We start from the raw sequence: 23,211 nt of genomic DNA, 5'->3' as shown, positions 1-23,211 counted from the left end.
GTCGGGCCGCGGCGGCGCGGGGCCGCTGAGGGTGTGCGTGGGCGGGCGGGGCCGGAGGGCAGGCTGGCCGGCCCAGGTGCGCCTCTGCCTACTTCCCCTCTGCAGGGGAAGGGACGCCGATGACCGAAAGCTGGGGGCCATTGCTGGGGGCCTGGAGCGGGGCCAGGTGAGGGCGGCGAGGAGCCCGTCGTCGCTGTAGGACCTGTGACCCTGGGTGGGATTGCACAGCTCACCCTGAGCACCACATGATGCCTCATGCGCTCTCCTTTTCTGTTTACTGAAACCAAAGGCCCGACTTGACCCAGGGTTTCCAGAAACTTGTTTTCATTTGCGCGCCTGGTTTTTCGAAGACCGTTATTATGGGCCTCACCTGCCCCTGTTTACAGTCCATAAGTTCTGGTAGATGGCGAGCTCTGAGGTCAGGAACCTGCTGGCTACTGCTCTTAACCTGGCGTCTAGCGTAGTGCCCGCCCCGATAGACCGCTATTAATTGGAGGGAGGATTGGAATGCTTGTTTAAGCATCAAAGATGGTACTAAACCAGGGTAAGAAAAATACAGTGCTAGTAAAAAAAATAAAATAAAATTACTTGGGCGTGCAGACAGGATGGACTGATTTTGTGAGGACGCAGCAGGAAAGGATTGTGCTTCCTCTTCAAGGTGACAGGCGGTGGTGGTGCCTGCAGAGGTGTGGAGGTGAGGAAGTACCCGGCAAGTGGTTGGCAGCTTGGGGCGCAGAGACTCAAAGCCGGGGAGAGAACTGTGCTCAACAGAGTGATGGGCTGTGATGATGCGGAGGAGTGAATGCCATGACCAATTTTATACTCCCCCATGGTGGGCTGTTGAAGATTTTTGAGCAGAGTGGTGATGGATACTGTCAGCTGGGCAGGGGGCTATGGCAACGGTCTGCCTGAGGGGTCCTACCAGCTAACCCACAGTAGTGACCCCGGATTGTCCCTGACTACAGGAGGTGGAATTTATTCCTTAAATCTAGGGATGACTAGATCATGAGCTAATTGGGGCAGGTGCCAAGGACAGTTTCAATGTAGGGGCAAAGACGCTGGATTTAAATTCAACAAATGTTACATTCCTGCTGTGTGCTAGGGGTTTTCATAAGTGTTATCCTCTCATAAGCCCCTTGCGAGGTCAGGACGGTCATGTCCATTTTTCAGACCAGGGAACCCGGGTCTGATGGTTGAAGTGATGTATCCAAGGTCACACCCTGAATGAATGGCAAGAGCTGGGATTGAAACCAGGGCTTTGTATGCAGGCCGTGAACATTTCTTGTTCCTGTTAAAGTGGTTCTTGGACAGGATTTCAGAAACGTTTGAGTGATGGGAGCAGAGAAGCAGATGGTTGGCTGTGGGGGAAGAAGATTTCCCTTCAGCAACACTTAGGAACCAAAGCTCTGTTGCCCCCATATATCAGGAGACAGAATCTGAAAGAAAGTTGAGTCACCAAAAAGGTATTGAACATGGAGGTAGCAACTGTGGGGAAACAGCTACCACCTTTAGGGCTGAGGGAACAAAGGAATGAGGTCGGAATGATGAAAATTTACAGGCTGGGATACTGCTGTGGCTCAGTTGATTTAGCATCTGACTCTTAGTTTAGGCTCAGGTCATGATCTCTCGGTTCGTGAGTTCAAGCCCCGCATTGGACTCTGTGCTTACAGTGCAGAGCCTGCTTAGGATGCTCTCTCTCTGTCCCTCCCCTGCTTGAGCTCTGTCTCCCTCTCAAAATAAACAAGTAGACTTAAAAAATTTACAGGTTCAGAAGGGACGCGTAGGAGAGCTGAAAGGAAGCACAGCCCCCAAGAACTGCTGGGGTCTCTGAGCTTGGAAGAGGGGTCCTGAGGGCCTGGGACTTAGACTCCTGAAGAGAGAGCCCAGTGATGGGGTTGGCTCTGTAGAGTGTTGGCAAAGCGTAGACTTGATCGAGTGGAAGGTGCTGCTGCTGCCAGGGGCGGAGTGTCCCTGGGGTGGTGGCCGCAGAAATAGGAAGAGCTAAGCCCTTGGCTCCCCACCCTTGCCAAATCTATTGTGCAAAGCAGAAATGTGGGTCGCAGCGTCTCACTGCCACCCTCACAAAGGTGAGGATGGAGGGGTGGGTTTGGGACTGCAAGACAAGAGCTTAATACTGGGGATGCCCCAGATATCCGAGTCCTGGGTAATTGTTTCTTCTTCCCGCAGCCTGGCTTTTTCCCAGCTGACCACTCCGGTCAGGAGAGAGAGACTGAGAAGGCCTTGGATCGGCTAGGCAAGTAGACGGTGGGGTCGGGGCTGGATGTGGGGAGAGACCAAGGAATCGAGGAGAGGGACGGTCCCTGTGTCTGGTGTACCTCCTCTTCCTAGCCAGTTCTCTGTGCTGCTGAGTTTCAATAACATGAAAACTTCAGTTCCTTCTTCGCACAAGCCACATGGCAGGGGCTCGGTAGTCACACGTGGCTGATGCTAGGATTAGAGAATCTTACCATTGTTGCAGAGCTCCTGTTGGATAGTGCTGGTCCAGAGGAAGCACCGTGCATGTGCAGAGATGTAGTGAGAATAGTAAGTGCCAGGTCCAGTTCTAAGTGTTTCTTTCCCGTTCCTGCTCCCTGACTTAAAAACAAACAAGAAAACCCCGCAAAACAAACAAAAAAAGTCACAACAATCCTATCTTCATATTCCATATGAGGAAACTGAGGCACAGAGTAAAAATGCAAAAAAAAAAAAAAACCCTGTGGTAAAACACCTAAAATTTACCATTTAACAAGTTTAAAGCATACAATTCAGTGGCATTTAGTACATTCACAGTATAATGCAACCACCATGTTTATTTAGCTCCAAAACATTTTTCAGCACCCCAAAAGGTCACCCCATGACTGCTAAGTAGTCACACCCCCTCCCCCCTTCGTTGCCCCCCCCCCCCTCCTCTGGCGACCATTACTCTGCTTTCTGTCTCTGTGGATTTACCTATACCGGACCGGCGAATGTGCGTTGCGTGCAAACGGAAGGGCACACTCGGTACCTTTCGTGTCTGGCCTCTTTCACTCAGCATGATATTCAAGATTCATTCATGTAGCATGAATCAGTATGTTCCTTTTTATGGCTGAACAATTCTATCGTCTGGATATACTACATCTTGCTTATTCATCAGTTGGTAGGCATTTATTTGAGTTGTTTACACCTTTGGGTGATTGTGGACGTTTTTGTACAAGTCTAACTACCTGTTTTCAGTTCTTTTGGGTATCCATCCAGGAGTGGCATTGCTGTGCTGTGCTCTGTGGTGAGTTTGTGTTTAAGTTACTGACCACTTGGTTGAGTACATTTCAGTTCAATCACATGACTCAGAATTGGCAGAACAGGAGTTTGGACCAGGATAGTTCCACTCCAGCAGCCACGCTGACTTTTTTGCTGATCCATGTCACTATTCTACACTGTTAATCGCATGACTGTTGTTAGGCTGATTCTTTCCCCAGCTCTGACCCGGCATCACCATATGCTTGGAGGTCCATTATCCTCCCGCAGACTTTTTCTGTTATTTTGAGACCTTTTGCAAAGGTACCTTCTAGCTCTCCCCAGCTGGGAGGAGGAGACGCGGTGAATGTCTTTGTGGCTGGCTGCGTTCTGTTCTTTGTGCCTCCTTTCCCCCCACCGCCCCTTGTCCTGTGCTCTGTGAGCATGAAGAGAGAAATAGAAGAGCAAACATTCAGTTCCAGTCTGTATGGTCAAAGCTTCTCAATCTGCCAGATGGAGGCTTTGCCTCAATCACCTGTAAACTACTTAACAATATAAACTGCTTGATTTGCTCGATTCCCTGTGTGAATTACAAGACCTCGTTTAAGGCAAAACATTGTATTGAAAAGAAATGCACAACCCTACTTTGAAAAAGGTAAACAGAACATTCTTTTTAAGTGTTCAGGTGGCTAACAAGCTGTACGCTAGTTTTACTCTTGCTCTCTTTGTATGTCTGCCAAAGGTTTCCCAAGCACATGAGCAGTCCCTGTGTAGCTGCTAGTGGCTTGAAGCGCTTCCTTCTGTTGATTTCTTAGCCAGTGGAGCACAGAGCATCGCTAATGGTAGCCCTGCCTGCGGCGAGGGCCCCCACTCCGAAGAGGAAGACTTTGCCATGGAGGATGAGGATTCTGATGGGGACCTGGGTACCTGGGAGCTGTCAGGAGTGTCTGACTGCCTGCCCAAGGAACAGGCTGCCGATCTTTTTAATGAAGACTGGGACTTGGAGCTGAAAGCAGATCAAGGGAATCCGTATGGTAGGTGTGGTGTTTCTAGGGCCCCAGACCAGGTGACCTACCAGGCTACCCCAAAGGCTGATGGTTTGGAAGAAGGTCCCTTATCTATGAGCTCAGTCTGATACCTTTTGCAGAGTTGAAGTTTCTGTGACAGCTTCTCTTTCATCTTTGGGGGAAAAAATGCAAATTTCACAGTTGACTTTATAATGTGTCCATTTTAACATGGAAATAATGTTACTCTTAGAGACGTCTGTGTGAATGTAGGTGCTGCAGACAGCAGTTCTCTCCCCTGCGGTTGCTTCCTCTGCAGTAAGAACCCTCCTCCGAGGAGCTGGAGAAGCACAGTTTGGGCTCGCCCCAGAATGAACATGCATGCAGTCCTTCAAGGAGGGCTCTGCGTGTGCATTTAAAACCTTTTTTTAAATGTTTATTTGTATTAGAGCACAAGCAGGGGAAGGGGGGAGAGGGAGAGACAGAATCCGAAGCAGACTCCAGACTCTGAGCTGTTAGCACAGAGCCTGATGGGGGCTTGAACCCACAAACTGTGGGATCATGACCTGAGCCAAAGTCAGATGCTTGACTGACTGAGCCGCCCAGGTGCCCCCAAGTGTGTATTTCTAAACAAAGACCCAGCTACTGTCTGCCCCCGAGACATTTTTTGGCTGCGTTTCTCACCTCGCCTTCTTCCTTTAATCAGTTTTTTTTTTAACTGCTTGCAGATGCTGATGACATCCAGGGGTGCATCTCTCAGGAGGTGAAACCTTGGGTATGCTGCGCCCCGCAGGGAGACATGATCTACGACCCCAGCTGGCACCATCCGCCGCCGCTGGTCCCCCACTATTCCAAGATGGTCTTCGAAACAGGACAGTTCGATGACGCTGAAGACTGAGTGCGCAGCTTTTTTTGCCCGTTGGGTGGGTGCACCCTCCCAGTGAAGGTCTCTCTTCCTTTGAGGTGAGATGTCATATTTGAGGACGCATTCCCAGGGATTCCCCGAGTCGGGCACACAGACTGGTGTCACATAAGGTCCCGAAGTCTTCCGGTTCTGCTGCTGCTGCTGCTGTTGTTTTTAATGAGCTCCTGCTTGCAACCTGTGAGTGTTTGTGTCTGTGTCAGGAGGAGCTGTGTTCTTTATAAATAAAGGTAGAAAAGATTTGATTTGATTTTTGTCTACTCCCCCCCCCACCCCCCCCCTTTAATGAGATACTTCTCGGCAAAGCCTTATTCCTTCAGTTAAAGTCACCTGCCTTCCATTTTTAAGGCCTGAGGTGCTTGGACACAGAGAACCACTCTCTGAAGGAAAATAATGTTTTGGCCAGGGTTTGGAATCCAAGAGACGTTGGTGACTTTGTGGCTGAGTTCTCTTCCTCATGATGAAGAACTGGCCGTTCACTCGGGGAACAAGGACTTGCTGCAAGTAGAAACTCTAAAGGGCAAACCAGTTAAGCCAGTAATTATATAGCCCTTGGTTGATATGAAAGGATTTTGAACTCTGTTTTCCATTTAATCTTTTAGTCTTTATAATTACTTATACAAGGTCACTATTTTTTTAATTTTTTATTTTATTAAAAAATTTTTTTAATTTGTTTTTGAGAGAGAGAGACGGAGCACTAGTGGGGGAGGGGCAGAGAGAGAGGGAGCCTCTGAATCCGAAGCAGGCTCCAGTCTCCAAGCTGTCAGCACAGAGCCCGATGTGGGGCTCAAACTTGTGAACTGTGAGATCATTACCTGAACCGTAGTTGGTCACTTACCTGACTGAGCCACCCAGGTGCCCCTGAAGTCACTATTTTTTAATTGCCTAATTTTGTTTTATGTTATTTTATTTTTTTTAAATTTTTAATGTTTTTTTTAATTTGTTTTTGAGACACAGAGACAGTGCAAGCAGGGGAGGGTCAGGGAGAAAAGGAGATACAGAATCCGAAGCAGGATCTAGGCTCTGAGCAAGCTCTCAGTGCAGAGCCCGATGTGGGGCTTGAACCCACAAACCGTGAGATCATGACTTGAACTGAAGCCAGACACCTACCCAACTGAGCCACCCAGCACCCCTTTATTTTATTTTTTAAATGTTTTATTTATTTAAGTAATCTTGATACCCAACGTGGGACTCGAACTCACGAACCTGAGGTGAAGAGGCATGTGCTCTTTGGAGTGAGCCAGCCAGGTGCCCCTAAGTTGCCTTATTTTAGAGCTGAGGAAGAAGAAAGGCAAAATGTTTTGACTTTTCCAAGATCTCACAGCCAGGAAATGGCAGAACCGAGCCCTAAACCCGCACGTGACTCTGAAGTGTGCTTTTTCCCTTGGCTGCTCTCCCCTGTGAGTACAAGCCTAGAAGCGGGATCTGGGGGCCACGCATCGGCAGGACTGCGATGCACCAGACTGGGTCACCTTCGCCTCTCTGGCAAGTTCAGGGATTGCTTCTTAACCTCCCTGCGTCCCTGCTGAAACTGCATGGAGCACGGGTTTCAAATCTGAAACCCAGGTCTGCTCCTTAGTGGTTAAATGAGCACTTAACCATTTACGTGACTTTTTCCAGAGGCCCCACAGAGTGTGTGAGCAAGGCAGAACCTTACGAAGGAAAGGAGTGGCTCTCGCTGTGAGGGGCCTTGTGACCAAACCTGCCCTAGAGAGAAAAAGTGTCTCCTGCACCCCCTTGCCGTGTGACAGCCGTAGATCCTGTCGCTACACTGCTCTGCCTCATCTCCTCCTCCCAGTGCCAGAGCTGATCAGAGTGGCAAGAGAATGAGCATTTCTTCATTCTTTTTAAAAGAGGGAGAGAGCTCAAAGCTTCATTCTTTAACAAAGAGGGAGAGAGCTCAAGCAGGGGAGGGGCAGAGAGAAGGAGAGCGTCCCAAGCAGGCTCTGCACTGCAGAGCCTGATGCGGGGGTCGAACTCACAGACTGTGAGATCATGGCCAGAGCCGAAACTGAGCTGGACGCATAACCGACTAAGCCACCCGGGTGCCCGGCAATGATTTCTAATCAGTGTTCTGAAATGAATTGTAATGTTAGGTACTCAACAAAATGAAAAAAAAAAAAGCAACAACAAATTTCATTCTTTTTAAATCTCAGAATGCTGAGCTGAGAAGTATCGGTCTCATAGAGAGTATGGATATTGCTTAGTCTGGCCTGGTACCATGCGCAGGAATCCTTTCTGCCCACTTCTGTCACAGGGTATCCCTACCTCAGGAGGGGCCCATCCACTGCTGGCTAGTGGTCTTTGTGAGAAAGTTCTTCCTTGCATTGAGCTGGAATCTACCGCCACATGGCCCTAGTCTGCTCTGTGGTTCTGACTCCCTTTCAAATCTAGGAAATTAGCAATCTTTATTTTAAGAATGAGAGAAGCACAAGCAGGCTCCACACTGTCAGTGCCAAGCCCGACGTGGGGCTTGATCCCATGAACCCTGGGATCATGACTTGAGCCAAAAATCAAGACTCTAATGTCTATTCAACTGCTTGAGCCACCCAGGCACCCAGAAATTAGCTTTTTAACTTCCCTGCATCCCTCTTATCCTTCCTCTCGCTTTTTGTTTGCTAGCTAACTCGTCAGTAGGCAGTTGCATATACGTGTCTGGGATCAGAAAGGGCGAGGAGGAGGAGGGCAGAAGGAGAGGGCGCGTCGTGGGGGTCGTGGAGGTTTTGGTAGGTGGTGTAGCCTTGACAGAGGTTGAGATTGTTCTGTGAGGGCATGCAGTGAGGAGGGGGCTGAGGACAGAAGCTCACGGCACGTGAGCAGTGAAAGGCTAGATGGAAGGGTGCACCCCGGAGCCAGGCTGTGGCGGTGGAGGAAAAAGAGAACCAGGTGCGCATAGGTGCGGTCAAGCTACTCTAAGAGAGTTTTAAGGAGGGAAGGGCCAGCTTTTATAGGGAGAGACCAAGTAAGATGAAGGCCACAAAGGGCATTTGGGAATGCAGGACATAGAAAGTGTTCATATAATGGGGCACCTGGGTGACTCAGTCGGTTAAGTGTCCGGCGCTTAACTTAGGCTCAGGTCATGATCTCATGGTTCGTGAGATAAGCCACATGAGCATCGGGTTCCCGGCTGAGAGTGCAGAGCCTGCTTGAGATTCTCGCTCTCCCTCTCTCTGCCCCAACCCCGCTTGCACCCTCTCTCAAAAATAAACAAGCATTAAAAAAAAATGTTCATATAATGTACTGGCTTGTGGCAGGTGCAGGGATGAGGGCACGGACATTTCAGGCTAGAATGTTTTGGGGGATGCATGTGGCCACTCGAGCTGTGCCATTGGCATTGTTGTTTCGCTTGATTGGGAGTCAAAGGGGACTTCCAGCCAGCTTCTCTCGGGGTGTGTGAGGCAGCCTGGGAAGAGGCAGCGATGGGAGAGAGAAGAAGGGAGTGGAGGGAAAGAGCGGGCGGTGGAGAAAGGTAGGCGCCTGAGGGACTGTTAGAGGGACAAGAGAGGAACCTTTCTTCTTTTTTTTCTTTTAATGTTTAATTTTGAGAGAGAGACCGTATGAGCAGGGGAGGGACAGAGAGAAAGAGACAGAATCTGAAGCAGGCTCCACGCTCTGAGCTGTCAGCATGCCCGATGCGGGGCTCAAACCCACAAGCCGTGAGATCATGGCGTGAGCTCAAGTTGGACGCTCAAGTCAGACACTTAACTGACTGAGCCACTCAGGTGCCCTGAGAAACTTTATTCTGACCTTTCTTTCAAACAATGTCATCTACCAAGCAAGAGATCATACCTGACCACTGCAAAAGTCCTGAGCAAGGGAAGGGAGAGTGGATACGTGTTTATCAAGTGACCAGGTGACATTTGCGACATGCCTTTGTTTCTCTCACGCCCTCTCTCCACGCAAGCATGCCGTTCATTGCCTCAGTGCAGGCATGTGACTGGGTCAGAGACAGCCAAGACATTTTTCTATCTTCTGTTTTACAAAAAGGGACTCGTTTTCTTTCTAAATGTTACTTTTTCTTTTCTTTCTTTCCTCCCTTCCTCCCTCTCTCTTTCTCTCTTTCTTCCCATTCTTGTAAAGAGGTAAGGGGATTTTGGACTTACAGACTATGTGTCTTGAAGAAATTTGGAGGGAAAGAATTCTCCTCAGCCCCCCTCCTCCAAGTCCCCTGGGTTGTAAGAAGAAGGATGGTGGAAGATACAGAGAGAGACGTAGGAACGCTAAGAGCAGATGCACGGAGCATGAGCCCTGCTTGCTGGTGTGCCCCAGGGCCTTAGGTCCTCAGAGAGGGACAGATGTTGGCTCTAGGCAGTCAGGACCATCTTGCAAAAGGTGCTCAGGCCTCAAGCATGCAGAGAAGCTGATGGACCCAGAGAGGCCGTGGGACAGGGAGAACCTTTGAAGATACACATGAGCTGACCGGATGCGCAGTGCCCCCCTTTGCCTTGGTTCTGCCTGAGGACATAAGGAGAACCCCAGAGTCCCCAGTGGAAGCTCAGCGCGGAAAGTAAGGTGGTCAGAGAGAACGTCAGTTTTGCTTCTTGAACGCCCCAAATGCAAGAGATGCAATATCAACAGACACTTAACAGAAGAGAACACGTTAGTGCCCCGGCTGGCAGACATCAGTCATCAGCTCGGCAAGATGGTGTATTTAAAGTATCATCATGGTCGGGGCGGGGGCTGGGCCTGGTTGACTCAGTTGGTTAAATGTCCGACTTTTAATCTCAGCTCGGATCTTGATCTCAGGGTCATGAGTTCAAGCCTATTGTTGGGTTCCGTGCTGGGTGTGGAGTTTACTTAAAAAAAAAATTAAAGCATCAGGGGTTGATTGATACCAGAGTGCCAGTAATTTTTTCTTTGTTTTTTAATTTTCTATATGGATAGAAATCTTTCAATTTTGGCACTGTCGCAGAAGAAACAGACCCATGCCGTTCACAATTTCGATAGGTCATTTTGTGGGGGTTTTCGGGGGCTCCAGTGTTTTTCTATCTGTATGACTTTCTTCCCTTTGGAAATTCTGAGGGAATGCACCCTTTCACTCTACCCCTAAAATAGTTTGGTGCTATGCTAATGTGGGGACAGTGTGGTTGTCATGAGACCTCAGGAGGGGACGGTGGGTGAGTCTTCCCTAAACTTTGCTCCTAATTATCTGAGGGGTGGGGTGGGCTGACCACAGAGGCTGCCTGCAACCACTCCCATGTATGGACTGGCTGGACTGGGCAAAGTTCCACCTGAGGAAATTCGAGACTGCCTTCCAGAAAGACGGAAGCGCATTCATTGGCTAAGCAAATACCTTGGCGCTCCACTGCCCTTGGTTTTCCAGAGTGTACCTTCTTGGACCCAATCTTCCAGAAGGTGGCTGGAATATGGAGAAAGAGAACACCCCAAACTCTGGCTGTGAGCCTATCTGGATTCTGCCTCCCAGTTCTCGCCAGGCAGACTCCCCACCCAAATACCAGAAGGCTGGATCCAGAGGACGGCATCCGTGTGTGTGTGTGTGTGTGTGTGTGTGTGTGTGTGTGTGTGTGTACATATGTGTATAAGCGTGGCAGGCCAGGGAGAAGAAGTTAGAGGGTGTAACAGGAAGGCAAGCGGCAGAGCTGGCCCCAACTTTGTTGACTTAGTGAGTCTGGCTGCAAAGTGAAGGTTTTTGGAAAGAATGGGCTCCCTGCTTCTGGAAGTTTCTTCTGAGCTGGTTCCAGGACAGAGCTCGATCCTGCAGGTGCTTATGGGCAGGAGGACAGTTCCAATGGGTTCCAGGGCACCAGGGTTTGTAGAAGGCCATGAGGGTTTGTACTTGACAGTGGCCTGTGGAGCAAACCTAGCCACGGTTTCTGAAAGAAGATCCTTCCCTACACCTTCCAGGGGTTTTTGCTCCTCCCCTTGGTATCAGAGAGAGAACTTTTCCCAGGAGGCACATTTCTAATTCTGACCATCACAAGGTACAGTTGCCTTGCCTTTAAAAAATTTTTTTTCCTGGTGAGATAATTTGGGTTTCAGAAACAATTTCCTCTGAGCGCTTCTCCTGAGCTGGTAAATAAACATGGCGCATGTACGTTAGGGCCATGTGTTTCGCAACCCGTGGCAGGTGCCTGAATCTCTCCTGACTGCTGCCTGTGGCCTTCTTCTGTGTCTCCAGCTGGTGGCAGTCAAGACCCATCAGCGCGCTGCTTCCCGCGAGGTCCATTGGGTGAGGGACCCTGGAGCTGGAGCTGAGCTGGCTCAGGGTTACCTTCCTGTGAGTGGGCTGCCCCAGGGTTGGCAAACCCACGTGTGAACCCATGGGCAGGATTTACTCCTGATTTTAGAGATGATGTTTCTCAGGAAAGGTTATTGCTAAATCTCAGGGAAGGGTCATCATTGGTACACGCTCCCCAATACCCACCCCGGAGTCGGGCACATGGTGGGTGCTTAGCATAGGCTTGCTGACCTCAGCCAAGGTGTGCGTGTATGTGAAGGAAAGCAAAACGCATAGTGCTGCCTCCTTGGGCCAGACAATATGTTAGGTGGTTTTCCTTGTGAAGGAAGGCTTGTAATTCTCATTTTACAGAGGGAGGATTTGAGGCTCAGGGAGGTGAAATAATTGGCCAAAGGTCACAAAGATAGGATATGACTGTCATCTGGGCTTCTGTGCTTGCTCTGCCAAGATGGGAAACATTGAGATTTAAGAAATTTTCTTTAATGTTTATTTATTTTTGAGAGAGAGAGAAAGAGATCAAGCAAGCCAGCATGAGCAGGGAGGGGACAGAGAAGGAGGAACAGAATCTGAAGCAGGCTCCAGGCTCTGAGCTGTCAACACAGAGCCTGACACAAGGCTTGAACTCACAAACCATGAGATCGTGACCTGAGCTGAAGTCTGCCGCTTAACCGGCTGAACCACCAGGTGCCCCAAGGGAAACACTGAGATTTAGCAAAACTGTAGGGTGAATTTTTTTTTTTCCAGAAAAAGCAAGGGAATGCAATGCGGGTTTGATCTTTACTCATCAGTTTCGTTCTTTAAAAAAAATTTTGATGTTTACTTTTGAAAGAAAGAGTGTGAGCGGGAGAGGGGCAGAGAGAGCTCCAGGCTCTGAGCTGTAAGCATAGAGCCTGGTTCCGGGCTCGAACCCACAAACTGTGAGATCGTGACCTGAGCTGAAGTCCGATATTTAACTAACTGAGCTGCCCAGGTGCCCCAGCCAGCTTCTTTCAAAACACCTGCTGTATGCCGTGTGCTGAGGATGGAGGGGGTGGAGGACTGGGTCCTGCTCTGGGGGGGGGGGGGCAGCACAGGGGGGCTTCCCAAGCGCAGCGTGCGGAGGGAACCAGAAGGGGTAGGCGCTCCAGGGGACCTCTCCAAGGAGAGGGCCCTGGTGCTGAGCCCTTGAGGACGTGGCCAGGCAGGTGGTGGGGGGCTCATCCAGCCAGAGGCACTGTGTGTGCTTCGAGAGGACTCATGTATTTGGGGAGCTGTTGAGGGCCATGATGAACGTGATGGCAGGTGCGAAAAGGGGTCCTGAAACCTATGGCAAGGGGCCTGAGGGGTTTTCAGTAGGAATGAGCTACGGGCAGACCCTCATTTTCAGAAGATCCTTCTAGTTCCTCGTGGAACATGGCGGTGGGGGCCAAGATGGAAGGCAGGGAGTGTCGGGCTGCAACCTAGTGAGAGAGGGTGGTCGCCTTAAGCAGAGTGATAGCTGTGGAGACAGAAGGACACTGAGATCGGAACTAGTTATGGAACATAGAGCTGGCAGGAGTGGGGACAGACCGTGGTGGGAGGAGGGATAGGAAGGAGTCCAGGGGGCCCCTGGGGTGCTGGCTTAGGCAAGCAGGTGGATGCTGTGGGCTCCTCCGTGCGCGTGATCTTTGCAGCCGCTGGACACTTGCACATCCACTGTTTGTAGAGGAAGGTTCTCTCTGCTCCACGTGTTCAACTTCGTTCTCAGGGTTTGGAGGACTCCTCTGGACGGTGCAGCCCTGCACCTCCAACATGTGAAGGTCCTGCCTACCAGTGCCTCTGTCCTTCCCATGCCTTCTCTCTCTCTGAGAGAGTCCCTCAGATGCTCAGTAGACAGCATTCTATCATTACAGGGTGACTGGGGTGGACGTTCTGGTTACTTCTCCTGCATCCATCCCCCCTCCTCTTGAAGACCACCCCTTTCTCCTGTAGCCTGTGGGCCTTGGGGAAAGCTACCCCCACCCCTGGACATAGGAGCTATGGGGTTCAGACCTAAGTTAACCCTCGTGATGGAATCTCTAGTCCTCAATACTAGTCTCTTAGGCCGCCTAACAAATTACCATGAATGTGGTGGCTGAAGACAAAAGAAATTTAGTTTTTCACAGTTCGAGAGTCCAGAAGTTCAAAGTCAGGTTGTCAGCAGGGCTGTGCTTCCTCCAGAGGCCCTAGGGGAGATTGTGTTCTTTGACTCTTTCGGCTTTTGGTGGCTGCCAGAATTCCTTGGCTAGCAGCCACTCACTAGTCACCGCCTCGTCTTCTGGTGGCCTTCCTCTCTGGGTCTGTCTTCTCTTCTGTCTCTATAAAGGGATGCGTCATTGGATTTAGAGCCCACCCTCTAGTCCAGGGAGATCTCATGGTAAAATCCTTAACTTAATTGCATCTACAAAGACCCTTTTCCCAAATAAGTTCACATTCAGAGGTTCCAGGGCTTAGGAGGGAGGCATATCTTTTTTTTGGGCGGGAGGGAGAGGGGGTTCATACAACTCTGTGCAGCCCCTGTAGTTGACAAGACAGAATGCAGTTGGGACCGAGGTGGCATCACTGAGCCCCTGTCAACCAGCCCAGAAGCCTGCCTGCTTCAGGACTTCCAGTTACATTATTCAGTAAATCCTTCTTCTTGCTTGAAGCCCATCTTTTTTTTTTTTTTTTTAAGTGTGTGTTTATTTTTGAGAGAAAGGACAAATGGAAGGGGTAGAGAGAGAAGGAGATAGAGAATCCCAAGCAGGCTCCGCACTGTCAGCCTAGAGCCCACACACTGTGGGATCATGACCTGAGCTAGAATCAGGAGTCAGATGCTCAATCAACCGAGCCATCCAGGCGCCTTGCTTTAAGTCAGTCTGATACAACTTTTTCCCATCGCTTGCTGCTCAATGTGCCCTGATGCCTGTATGTGCCCATCTGGAGTCCTGCATATAGATAGTTGGGTGTGAGATCACGGCAATTGGAATTGTCCTCTGCTGGGCTCTATCGTCGACACTCTGTGTGACTCGGGCAAGCCACAGCCCTGCTGACCATTGGTGTGAATGTATAAATGGGGCTCATGTCCCTACAAAAGGTTCTTCAAAATGGAAGCCACTGTGGTTTCTGTTGTTACAGCCTCAGCATTCCAAGAAAGATGGAATAGAACTGGAAAAGGGCCAGACAATGGAGTGAGGAAGGGCTCTTAGCATGAGGGCAAGATCCACAGTCAGGATTCTTCAGCCTGGAAAGATGGGGGCCGAGGAGGACGTATCATACTAGTCCTTTATGTGATCAGGCATATTGACAAGGCGGAAAAGCCTTGTTCATGAAATCCCAGAATCCTTAGACACCTAGAGTGCCACTCCTAGATGTTTGAGAAGCTGTTTCAGGGCTGTCGATAGAAGGTGCTGCTTTACACGGTAGGGAGGTGAACTTGAGGCCCTTGGGCAGCCTGGCGTGGTGCACCTGCAGCCAGGCAGACCAGGCTTCCACGCCCAGCTCCAGCTTGTGTGAGTGTGAGTGTGCGCAGTCTGCTCTTCTCCCCGAGTATCAGACGCTGGCGTGCACAAAAACCATGATTGTCTTGGGCGCCTGGGTGGCTCAACTGGTTGAGCGTGCGACTTTGGCTCAGGTCTGGACCTAACTGGTTCTAGCCCCACCTTGGGCTCTGGTGCTGACGGCTCAGAGCCTGGAGCCTGCTTGGGATTCTGTGTCTCCCTCTCTCTCTGCTTCTCCCTCCCCCATGTTGTTTCTCTCTCTGTCTCAAAAATAAATAAACATTGAAACAAAGACACACACACACACACACCATGATTGTCTCTTCCATCTGAAAATAACCCTCCCTTCCTGTTTCCCCCTGTAGCTCCTGCCCACTTTCTTGGCCCCACTTTGCAGCAAAAGTCCTTGAAAGAATTGTCTCTACTTGTCTCTTTGGCTCAACAACTCTTTGCAAGATGTGCACACTCATGTCACTACCATTCAGGTTTTAAAAAAGGAATATTACCAGCACCCCAGACATTCTGTCCTCCCTCCCACACAACCCTCTCTACCCTTCAAGGTAATTGCTAACCTGGTTTATAACATGATATGTTATTTTTCATATTTTTTTTGTTTATTGTGGTAAACTATAAAATTTACCATTTTAACCCTTTTTTGATGTTTATTTTTGAGAGAGAAAGAGACAGAGGCCAAGTAGGGGAGGGGCAGAGTGAGACGGGGACAGAGGATTGGAAGCAGGCTCCATGCTGACAGCAGTGAGCAGCCCAGTGTGGAGCTTGAACTCGAGAACCGTGTGATCATGACCTGAGCCAAAGCCAGATGCTCCACCGACTGAGCCACCCAGGCGCCCCAACATACGGCTTTCTGTTCCTGGCTTATTTTACTTCGCATAATGTTGTCAAGGTTTATCTTATGTTGTATCAGGCACCGAAACTTAATCCGTTATTATGGCTAAATAACATTCTGTCATATCACGATACCACATGGCTTCTTCCGCTCATCTGTTGATGGCCATTTGGGTCATTGCCGCCTCTTGGCTGTCACGAGCAGTGCTGCTGTGGACATTCATGTGCAAGCTTTTGTTTGAATACCTGTTTCATCTGCTTTTGAATAAACTGGCCACTGGCTTTATATTCTCTCTCTGACTTTATACTTGGCAAAGATTTTATTCTGTGACCAGGCATTCATGCACATGATTGCCCAAAGTAGTTTGCTTATATGCATTGCCAGGTAATATATCATTATGTGAATATATCACCACTGAATCCTGTGTGGATGGACACTGTCCAGTTTGGGGTTATTCTGAGGCATGCCTGCTAGCCCTGAGTGGTCTCCTTCACATCTTTAATTGCTGTCAGGCATGTGCCTTGGGATGGAGTGGCTGGGTCACAGATGACACACGTTCAGCTGTAGTAGATGACTGACAAAGTGTTCTCCAAGGCGGATCAGTTTTCACTCCCCTAGGAGTGTTTGAAGGTCCCAGTTGCTCCGCCTTTTCACCAACACTTGCTATTTCCACTTGAACGTTTCCTAGACATCTCAGACCCAGCAAGTCCCAAACTTTACTTCCTGTCATTGCCTCTAAACCTGCCCCCCTGTTCAGTCGATGGCAGTTTTGTCCTTCCAGTTGTTCCAGCCAGAAAGCTCGGAGCCATTGTGATCTTTCCTTCGTTTGATACCTGACAGCAACGGCAGGAACCTATCTGGCTTCCAGACACGTTCGAAAAGTGACGTCATCTCCTATCATGCTATCATCCTTGCCAGAGTTCTCATCATTCTTCACTTAGATTACTAGGAGTTCTATTTGGTCTTCAGGCTTTCGTTCCACATATTCTGAGCACAACAGCCAGGGTGATCATTTAAAAAAAAATTGTGATAAAATACACAGAAAATGAAGTTTACCATTTTAACACATAGGGTGCAGTGGCATTAAATACATTCACATTCTTGTGCAGCCATCACCACAGGGCAATTCTTTTATTTTATTTTTAAAGTTTGTTTGTTTGTTTATTTATCTATCTATAGTACACGAGAACGAGCTGAGGAGGAGCAGAGAGAGAAGAAAAGAGAGAGAATCCCAAGTGGGCTCTGCAACATCAGCTCAGGGCCCCATGAGGGACTCAAACTCATGAACCTGTGAGATCATGACCTGGGCCAAAATCAAAAATTGGATGTTTAACCAACCAGCCAAGCCACCCAGGCACCCCAGGGCAAACCTATTTTTTTTTAATGTCTATGTAGTTTTGAGAGAGAGAGGCAGAGAGAGAGAGAGAGACAGAGAGACTCAGAACCCAAAGCAGGCTCCAGGCTGTCAGCACAGAGCCCGACGTGGGGCTCAAACTCACAGAGTACATGACCATGACCTGAGCTGAGGTCAGACGCTTAACGGACAGAGCCGCCCAGGCGCCCCATGGGCAAACCTTTTAATATGTGAGTTAGGTCACCTCACTTCCTCACTCAAAGTCTTCCAGGGGCTTGGCATCGCAGAGTCCATGGCTTTACGGCAGCACACCAGGCCTTGTCCAACATGGTCTCCTGTTACTTCTGTGACTTCATCTTCTTCTCCTTCCCCTTGGCCGTCTCCACTCCAGGCCCTAAGGCCTGCTCTTGTTCCTGGAACAAGCCAGGCATGGCCCTGCCTTAGAACCTTTGCACTGGCAATCGCCTCTGCCCACCTAGAATGTTCTGCCCCCAGAGATTCATATGACGATCTCTCCAGCCCCCTTGCCTTACTCAGTTGGCTTGAGGAGTTTTGCCCACCATATTGAAATTAAATATGAGAGCTGGCTTGTGGTTAAAGAATTCTTAGGGTAAAAAAATTTTTTTTCTTTTCACTCACTTGCAATGTTTACTTAACATGGGCAGTTTTCCTTGCTCCTCTGTGGAGAGTTTTAGTTCACGAGCTTATTTCTAGCCCATTCCTGTCCTGGAGATAGGGACCAGCCTCACAGAACGTTCTCCGTCAGATTCCCCACCCTGCCGGCACAAGGCTTTGTCTCCCCTTGCACGCACCCAACAGACCTTGAAAGCCAAACCCAAGGTTGCATGGCTTTGGCGTGTCTCCTCCGGGAGAAAGCCAGTTTCCACATCCTGTCCGGGTTCCTGCTTTCCCTTCTTGTTGGGACTTCTGACCCTTTTTGCCAGCTCACTTGGTGCCTTTAAAGGAGTAAAACATTTTATCCAGCAGCCGTTTTAGTGTTTCAGCAGGAAGGAGTTCAGAGCGTCCAGTCGACTCTATTCACAGAAGCAGAAGTGCATTAAATGTCAGATGCAGAAAGGCAGCGCATTACAGGAGAAAAGCGTGGGGTTCAGGAATCCTTGTTCCTGATCCCAGCCCCGCCTTCAGCTGGCTATGATCTTAGACAAGTCACATGGACCCGGAGGGCCTCAGCTCCTTACTTAGAAAGGCCTAAAAGGGCCCTTCGAGAGGGCTGAGGGGTGCGTGGCCTCATAGATTCTGTGATCCTGTGTTACTGGGAGACTCTCTGTTTTGATGGCACTCGTGGTGGGGACAGGGGGCTTCAGGTAGCCTTTCTGTGCCCTCTCTCCTCCCGCCGCCTTCTATGTTAACACCTTACATTCAATGTCCAGAAACTTCCTTCCCTCAGTCCCTTAGTCCCTTTTACCCTTCCTTTTATATATGTGTATATATTTAAAAAAATTATATTTTGTGATTTTATATCTAATTATATGACTTTACATAGATAACATATGTAATTTTAGTTACTAGACTTTAGTTTTTAGATTTTCTTTTTTTTTAATTTCTTTTTTCTTAATGTTTATTTTATTTTTGAGCGAGGGAGAGAGCGCAAGCAGGAGAGGGACAGAGAGCGAAGGAGACACAGAATCCTAAACAGCTCCAGGCTCTGAGTGGTCAGCATAGATTCCAAGGTGGGGCTCAAACCCATGAACCATGAGATCATGACCTGAGCTGTCGGATGCTTAACCGACTGAGCCACCCCGGCGCCCCTGTTTTTAGGTTTTCAGAGAAATTGAGAAGATAGTTCAGAGAGTTCCCATATACCCCACACCTGTTTCCCTCTTCACTGACATCTTACATTAATATGATGCCTTCATTGTAATGAAGAAGCAGTGTCAACACATTATGATGAACTGGAGTCTGGTTTATTTAGATTTTCTGCAGTTTTGCCTAATCTCTTTTTCTGTTCCAGGATCCCATCCAGAAAACCACATTACATTTACTTGTCAGGTCGTTTTAGGCTCTGCTTGGCTGCTGTTGTGGTGGTATCTCATTTTTTATTCAGTTTGTTTATTTATTTTTAAATTGCAGCAAAGGGTGCCTGGATGGCTCAGTCTGTTAAGCATCTGACTCTTGGTTTCAGCTCAGGTCATGGTCTCACGGTTTGTGGTTTGAGCCCTGCATCGAGCTCTGCACTGACAGTGTGGAGCCTGCTTGTGATTTTCTCTCTCCCTATCTCTCTGCCCTTTCCCGACTTGTGCTGTCTCTGTCTCTCTCAAAATAAATAAACTTAAAAAAATAAAACAGCAAGACACACAAAACATAAAATATAACCATATTTCAGTGTATGGTTCAGTGGCATTATATGCATTCACATTGTTATACAGCCTTCACCACCATCTTTTTTTTAATTGGTTTTTTTTTTTTTTTGAGAGCGTGAGCAGGGGAGGGTCAGAGAGAGAGGGAGATACAGAATCCGAAACAGGCTCCAGGCTCTGAGCTGTCAGCATAGATTCCAAGGTGGAGCTTGAACCCACGAACTGTGAGATCATGACCTGAGCCGAAGCCGGACGCTTAACTGACTGAGCCACCCAGGCGCCCCACCACTGTCCTTTATATACATATATATATATATATATATATATATATATATATGCGTGTGTATATATATATGCGTATATATATGTATATATATACTTATATATATATACTTCTTTCTCCCTCCCTCCCTTCTTTCCTTCCTTCCTTCCTTTTAGTTTATTTATTTGTTTATGTTTAGTAATCTCGACACCCAACACGGCGCTTGAACTCAGGACCCGGAGACCAAGAGTTGCAGGCTTTTCTGACTGAGCCAGCCGAGTGCCCTGTACTATTTTCTCTACGAATCTGACTGTTCTCAGCACTTCACAGAAGCTGAGTCGTACAGAATGTGTCCTTTGGTGCCTTCTGTTTTTGTTGCCCTTGACAGTTTTACGGAGAACTGGTCAGGTGTGTTTTTCACGGTATCTGAAGCATGTTTATTACTCTGTGAGAACAAGATGCTGTTGCCCTGAAAATTCAGGGATGAAAGCCTAGAGTCTTAGCTTATGCTCCCATTGTGCAAGCAGCAGTCTCAGGAAATTTTATTATTTTTATCTTATTTTATAATAATAATTATTATTAAGTGTTTATTTTTGAGAGAAAGAGACAGAGTGCGAGTGGCCGGGGGGCAGAGAGAGAGGGAGACAGAATCCGAAGCAGGCTCCAGGCTCTGAGCTGTCAGCACAGAGCCTGATGTGGGGCTTAAACCCACAGACTGCAAGATCATGACCTGGGCCGAAGTTGGACGCCCAACTGACTGAGCCACCCAGGCATCCCGACCTCAGAGAAATTGTAATTACCTGCCCAGAGTCGTGCAGTCAGTTGGTGGCAAAGATGACATCTGAACTCATCCTCCTGACTTCAGACCTGCGCTCTCGCCTCTGCACCCCCTTCCCCTAGGCCAGCCTGCGCCCTTGCCCTCCCTCCTTGGGTGTTCATGGTCAGTGGGGTGTGGTCAGAGCTGGGCAGGCTGCCCAGCGTGGGGCCACCTCCAGGTGACAAGCAACAGCTCACCAGTGTGACTTTTCTGGAGGTTTCCTTTTTACATTTGAACTATTTTATATATTCACATCCATGTATATATCGTGCATGGGGGCAGGTCAAAGAAAAAGAATAAGAATAAATACCCAGGTGCCCAGCTCCTAACTTAGCAAAGACACTATTTCCAGCACCTTCAAGATGCTGTGAGTTTCCACATTCCACCCTCTCCACTCGGTACGCCTGGCAGGTGACCGCCATCCTGAATTTTGTCTTTGTCATTCCCTTACTCATCTGATTTTACCACATGAGCCTGTGGCCCTAATCAGTATGTTGTTCAGTCTGGAGAGTTTTTTGAGCTTCTTCTAAATGAAATCACACCGAATATAATATATGATGATTTGCTTTATTTTACAATGTGTTTACAGTGTGTTTATGGGCTTCTCACATTTTCATGGCTATATAGTATTTCAGTATGTGAATAGACTATATATTTTTAAGTTTATTTATTTATTTTGGAGGGGAGAGAGAGAGAGAGAAAATGAGAACATGAGCAGGGGAGGGGCAGAGAGAGAGGATCCCAAGCAGGCTGTAGGCTGCCAGAGCAGAGCCCGATGTGGGACTTGAACTCACAAACTGTGAGATCATGACCTGACCCCAAATCAAGAGTCAGTCAGAGGCTTAATCAACTGAGCCCACCCAGGTGCCTCATATATGTATATATGTGTGTGTATATATGTATGTATTCATACACACACACATACAGGTGTGTATACATGTGCGCATATGTATATATGTGTGTACACACATGTGCATATTTGTGTACGCGCGCGTGCGCACACACACACACATTTGAGTAAGCTTCACGCTCAGCACAGAGCCCCATGTGGGGCTTGAACTCATGACTCTGAGCTCAAGACCTGAGCTGAGATCAAGAGTTGGACACTTAACTCACTGAGCCCCCCAGGTTCCCCTAGAGTATATACATCTGTAGCACATTCTCATGTCCATGGTCATTTGGGCCTTTTGTGGCTTTAATTTTTATGAACAGTGCTGCTACAAACATTCTGGGGCCCGTGTGGCGCAAGAGCCTCTCTAAGCCTGTTTTGAGGAGCAGAGTTACTGTGTCACAGAATACGTCCCGGACAAGGCCAAGCTGCCTTCCAAAGGCCTTGGCCCAGTGTCCCCTGTTCCAGCAGCGTACGAGGGTTCCCAGTATTCTATATCCTCAGGGCTCTCTTTGGTGCCGGCCTGTCCACTCAGCTCTGCCCACACTTAGATGCCCTCTGACCATGCCCAGGCCTCACTTGGCCTCTGGCCTGAGTGCCTCTGGTTTGGTCTCCCCAAGGCTGGCCTGGACTTCTGTTCCCTCTGAGAGTTCAAGTCCTTTAACATACTGTTTTCTCAGCCTCTGGGTCCAGGCACAGAGCTCCAGCCTCACCCTGGATTCCAGGTCCCAGTGGGGGCTCTCTGGCTTCTGGGGGTCAAGGACGTGCGAGACCTTTCCTTCTCTCACCAAGCCAGGTGGCACTGGAATTTTCCACCAGTGTTGTCTCTCCACACACCCGAGAACCGGGAATCCTGAAAAAGCTTTCGCGGCTCTTCTTCAGGTATTAGAGTGTGGAGTTTGGTGAGTTCCTTATAGATTTTGGATACTAGCCCTTTATATGATATGTCACTTGCAACTATCTTTTTCCATTCTGTTAGTTGCCTATTAGTTTTTTTAATTGTTTCCTTTGCAGTGCAGAAGCTTTTTATCTTGATGAGGTCTCAGTAGTTATTTTGGTTCTTGATTCCCTGGCCTTTGGGGATGTTTCGAGTAGGAAATTGCTGCGGTTGAGGTCAAGGAGGCTATTTCCGGCTTTCTCCTCTAGGGTTTTGATGGTTTCCTGTCTTACATTCAGGTCCTTCATCTATTTTGAGTTTATTTTTGTGTATGGTGTAAGAGAGTGGTCTAGTTTCATTCTTCTGCATGTTGCTGTCCAGTTCTCCCAGCACCACCTGCTAAAGAGGCTGTCTTTTTTCCATTGGATACTCTTTCCTGCTTTGTCAAAGATTAATTGGCCATACATTTGTGGATCCAGTTCTGGGTTCTCTATTCTATTCCATTGATCTATGTGTCTGTTTTTGTGCCAATACCATACTGTCTTGATGATGACAGGTTTGTAGTAGAGGCTGAAGTCTGGGATTGTGATGCCTCCCATTTTGGTTTTCTTCTTCAATATTACTTCGGTTATTTGGTTTTTTTTGTGGTTCCATACAAATTTTAGGATAGTTTGTTCTAACTTTGAGAAGAATGTTGGTGCAATTTTGATTAGGATTGCATTGCATATGTAGATTGCTTTGGGTAATAATGACATTTTAGCGATGTTTAGTCTTCCAATCCATGAACATGGAATGTTTTTCCATTTCTTTGTGTCTCCTTCAATTTCCTTCATAAGTTTTCTATAGTTTTCATCATACAGGTCTTTTATGTCTTTGGTTAGGTTTATTCCTAGGTATTATGTTTTTTTGTGTAATTGTGAATGAGATCAGTTTCTTGATTTCTCTTTCTTTTGCTTCATTATTGGTATATAAAAATGCAACCAATTTCTGTATGTTGATTTTGTACCCTGCAACTTTGCTGAATTCATGGATC

At 48.2% G+C, this 23,211-nt stretch overlaps 1 protein-coding gene across 1 annotated transcript in view; it reads left to right on the top strand.

Annotated features, from left to right (window-relative positions):
- COPRS (coordinator of PRMT5 and differentiation stimulator) overlaps nucleotides 1-5,384 on the top strand; it is a 5,609-nt gene extending 225 nt beyond the window's left edge. Inside the window, exons 2-5 of the mRNA XM_029926990.1 lie at nucleotides 1-166; nucleotides 2,188-2,254; nucleotides 4,029-4,247; nucleotides 4,946-5,384. Coding sequence (XP_029782850.1) covers nucleotides 1-166; nucleotides 2,188-2,254; nucleotides 4,029-4,247; nucleotides 4,946-5,115 — 622 coding nt within the window. The 3' untranslated portion in view covers nucleotides 5,116-5,384. The remainder of the gene's footprint in view (nucleotides 167-2,187; nucleotides 2,255-4,028; nucleotides 4,248-4,945) is intronic.
- The last annotated feature ends 17,827 nt before the right edge of the window (nucleotides 5,385-23,211 follow it).

This window comes from Suricata suricatta, chromosome 17 (assembly GCF_006229205.1).
Source record: "Suricata suricatta isolate VVHF042 chromosome 17, meerkat_22Aug2017_6uvM2_HiC, whole genome shotgun sequence".
Classification (NCBI taxonomy): Eukaryota; Metazoa; Chordata; class Mammalia; order Carnivora; family Herpestidae; genus Suricata; species Suricata suricatta.
Note: the sequence above shows the minus strand (reverse complement) of the source record. Positions and strands in the feature narration are given on the sequence as shown.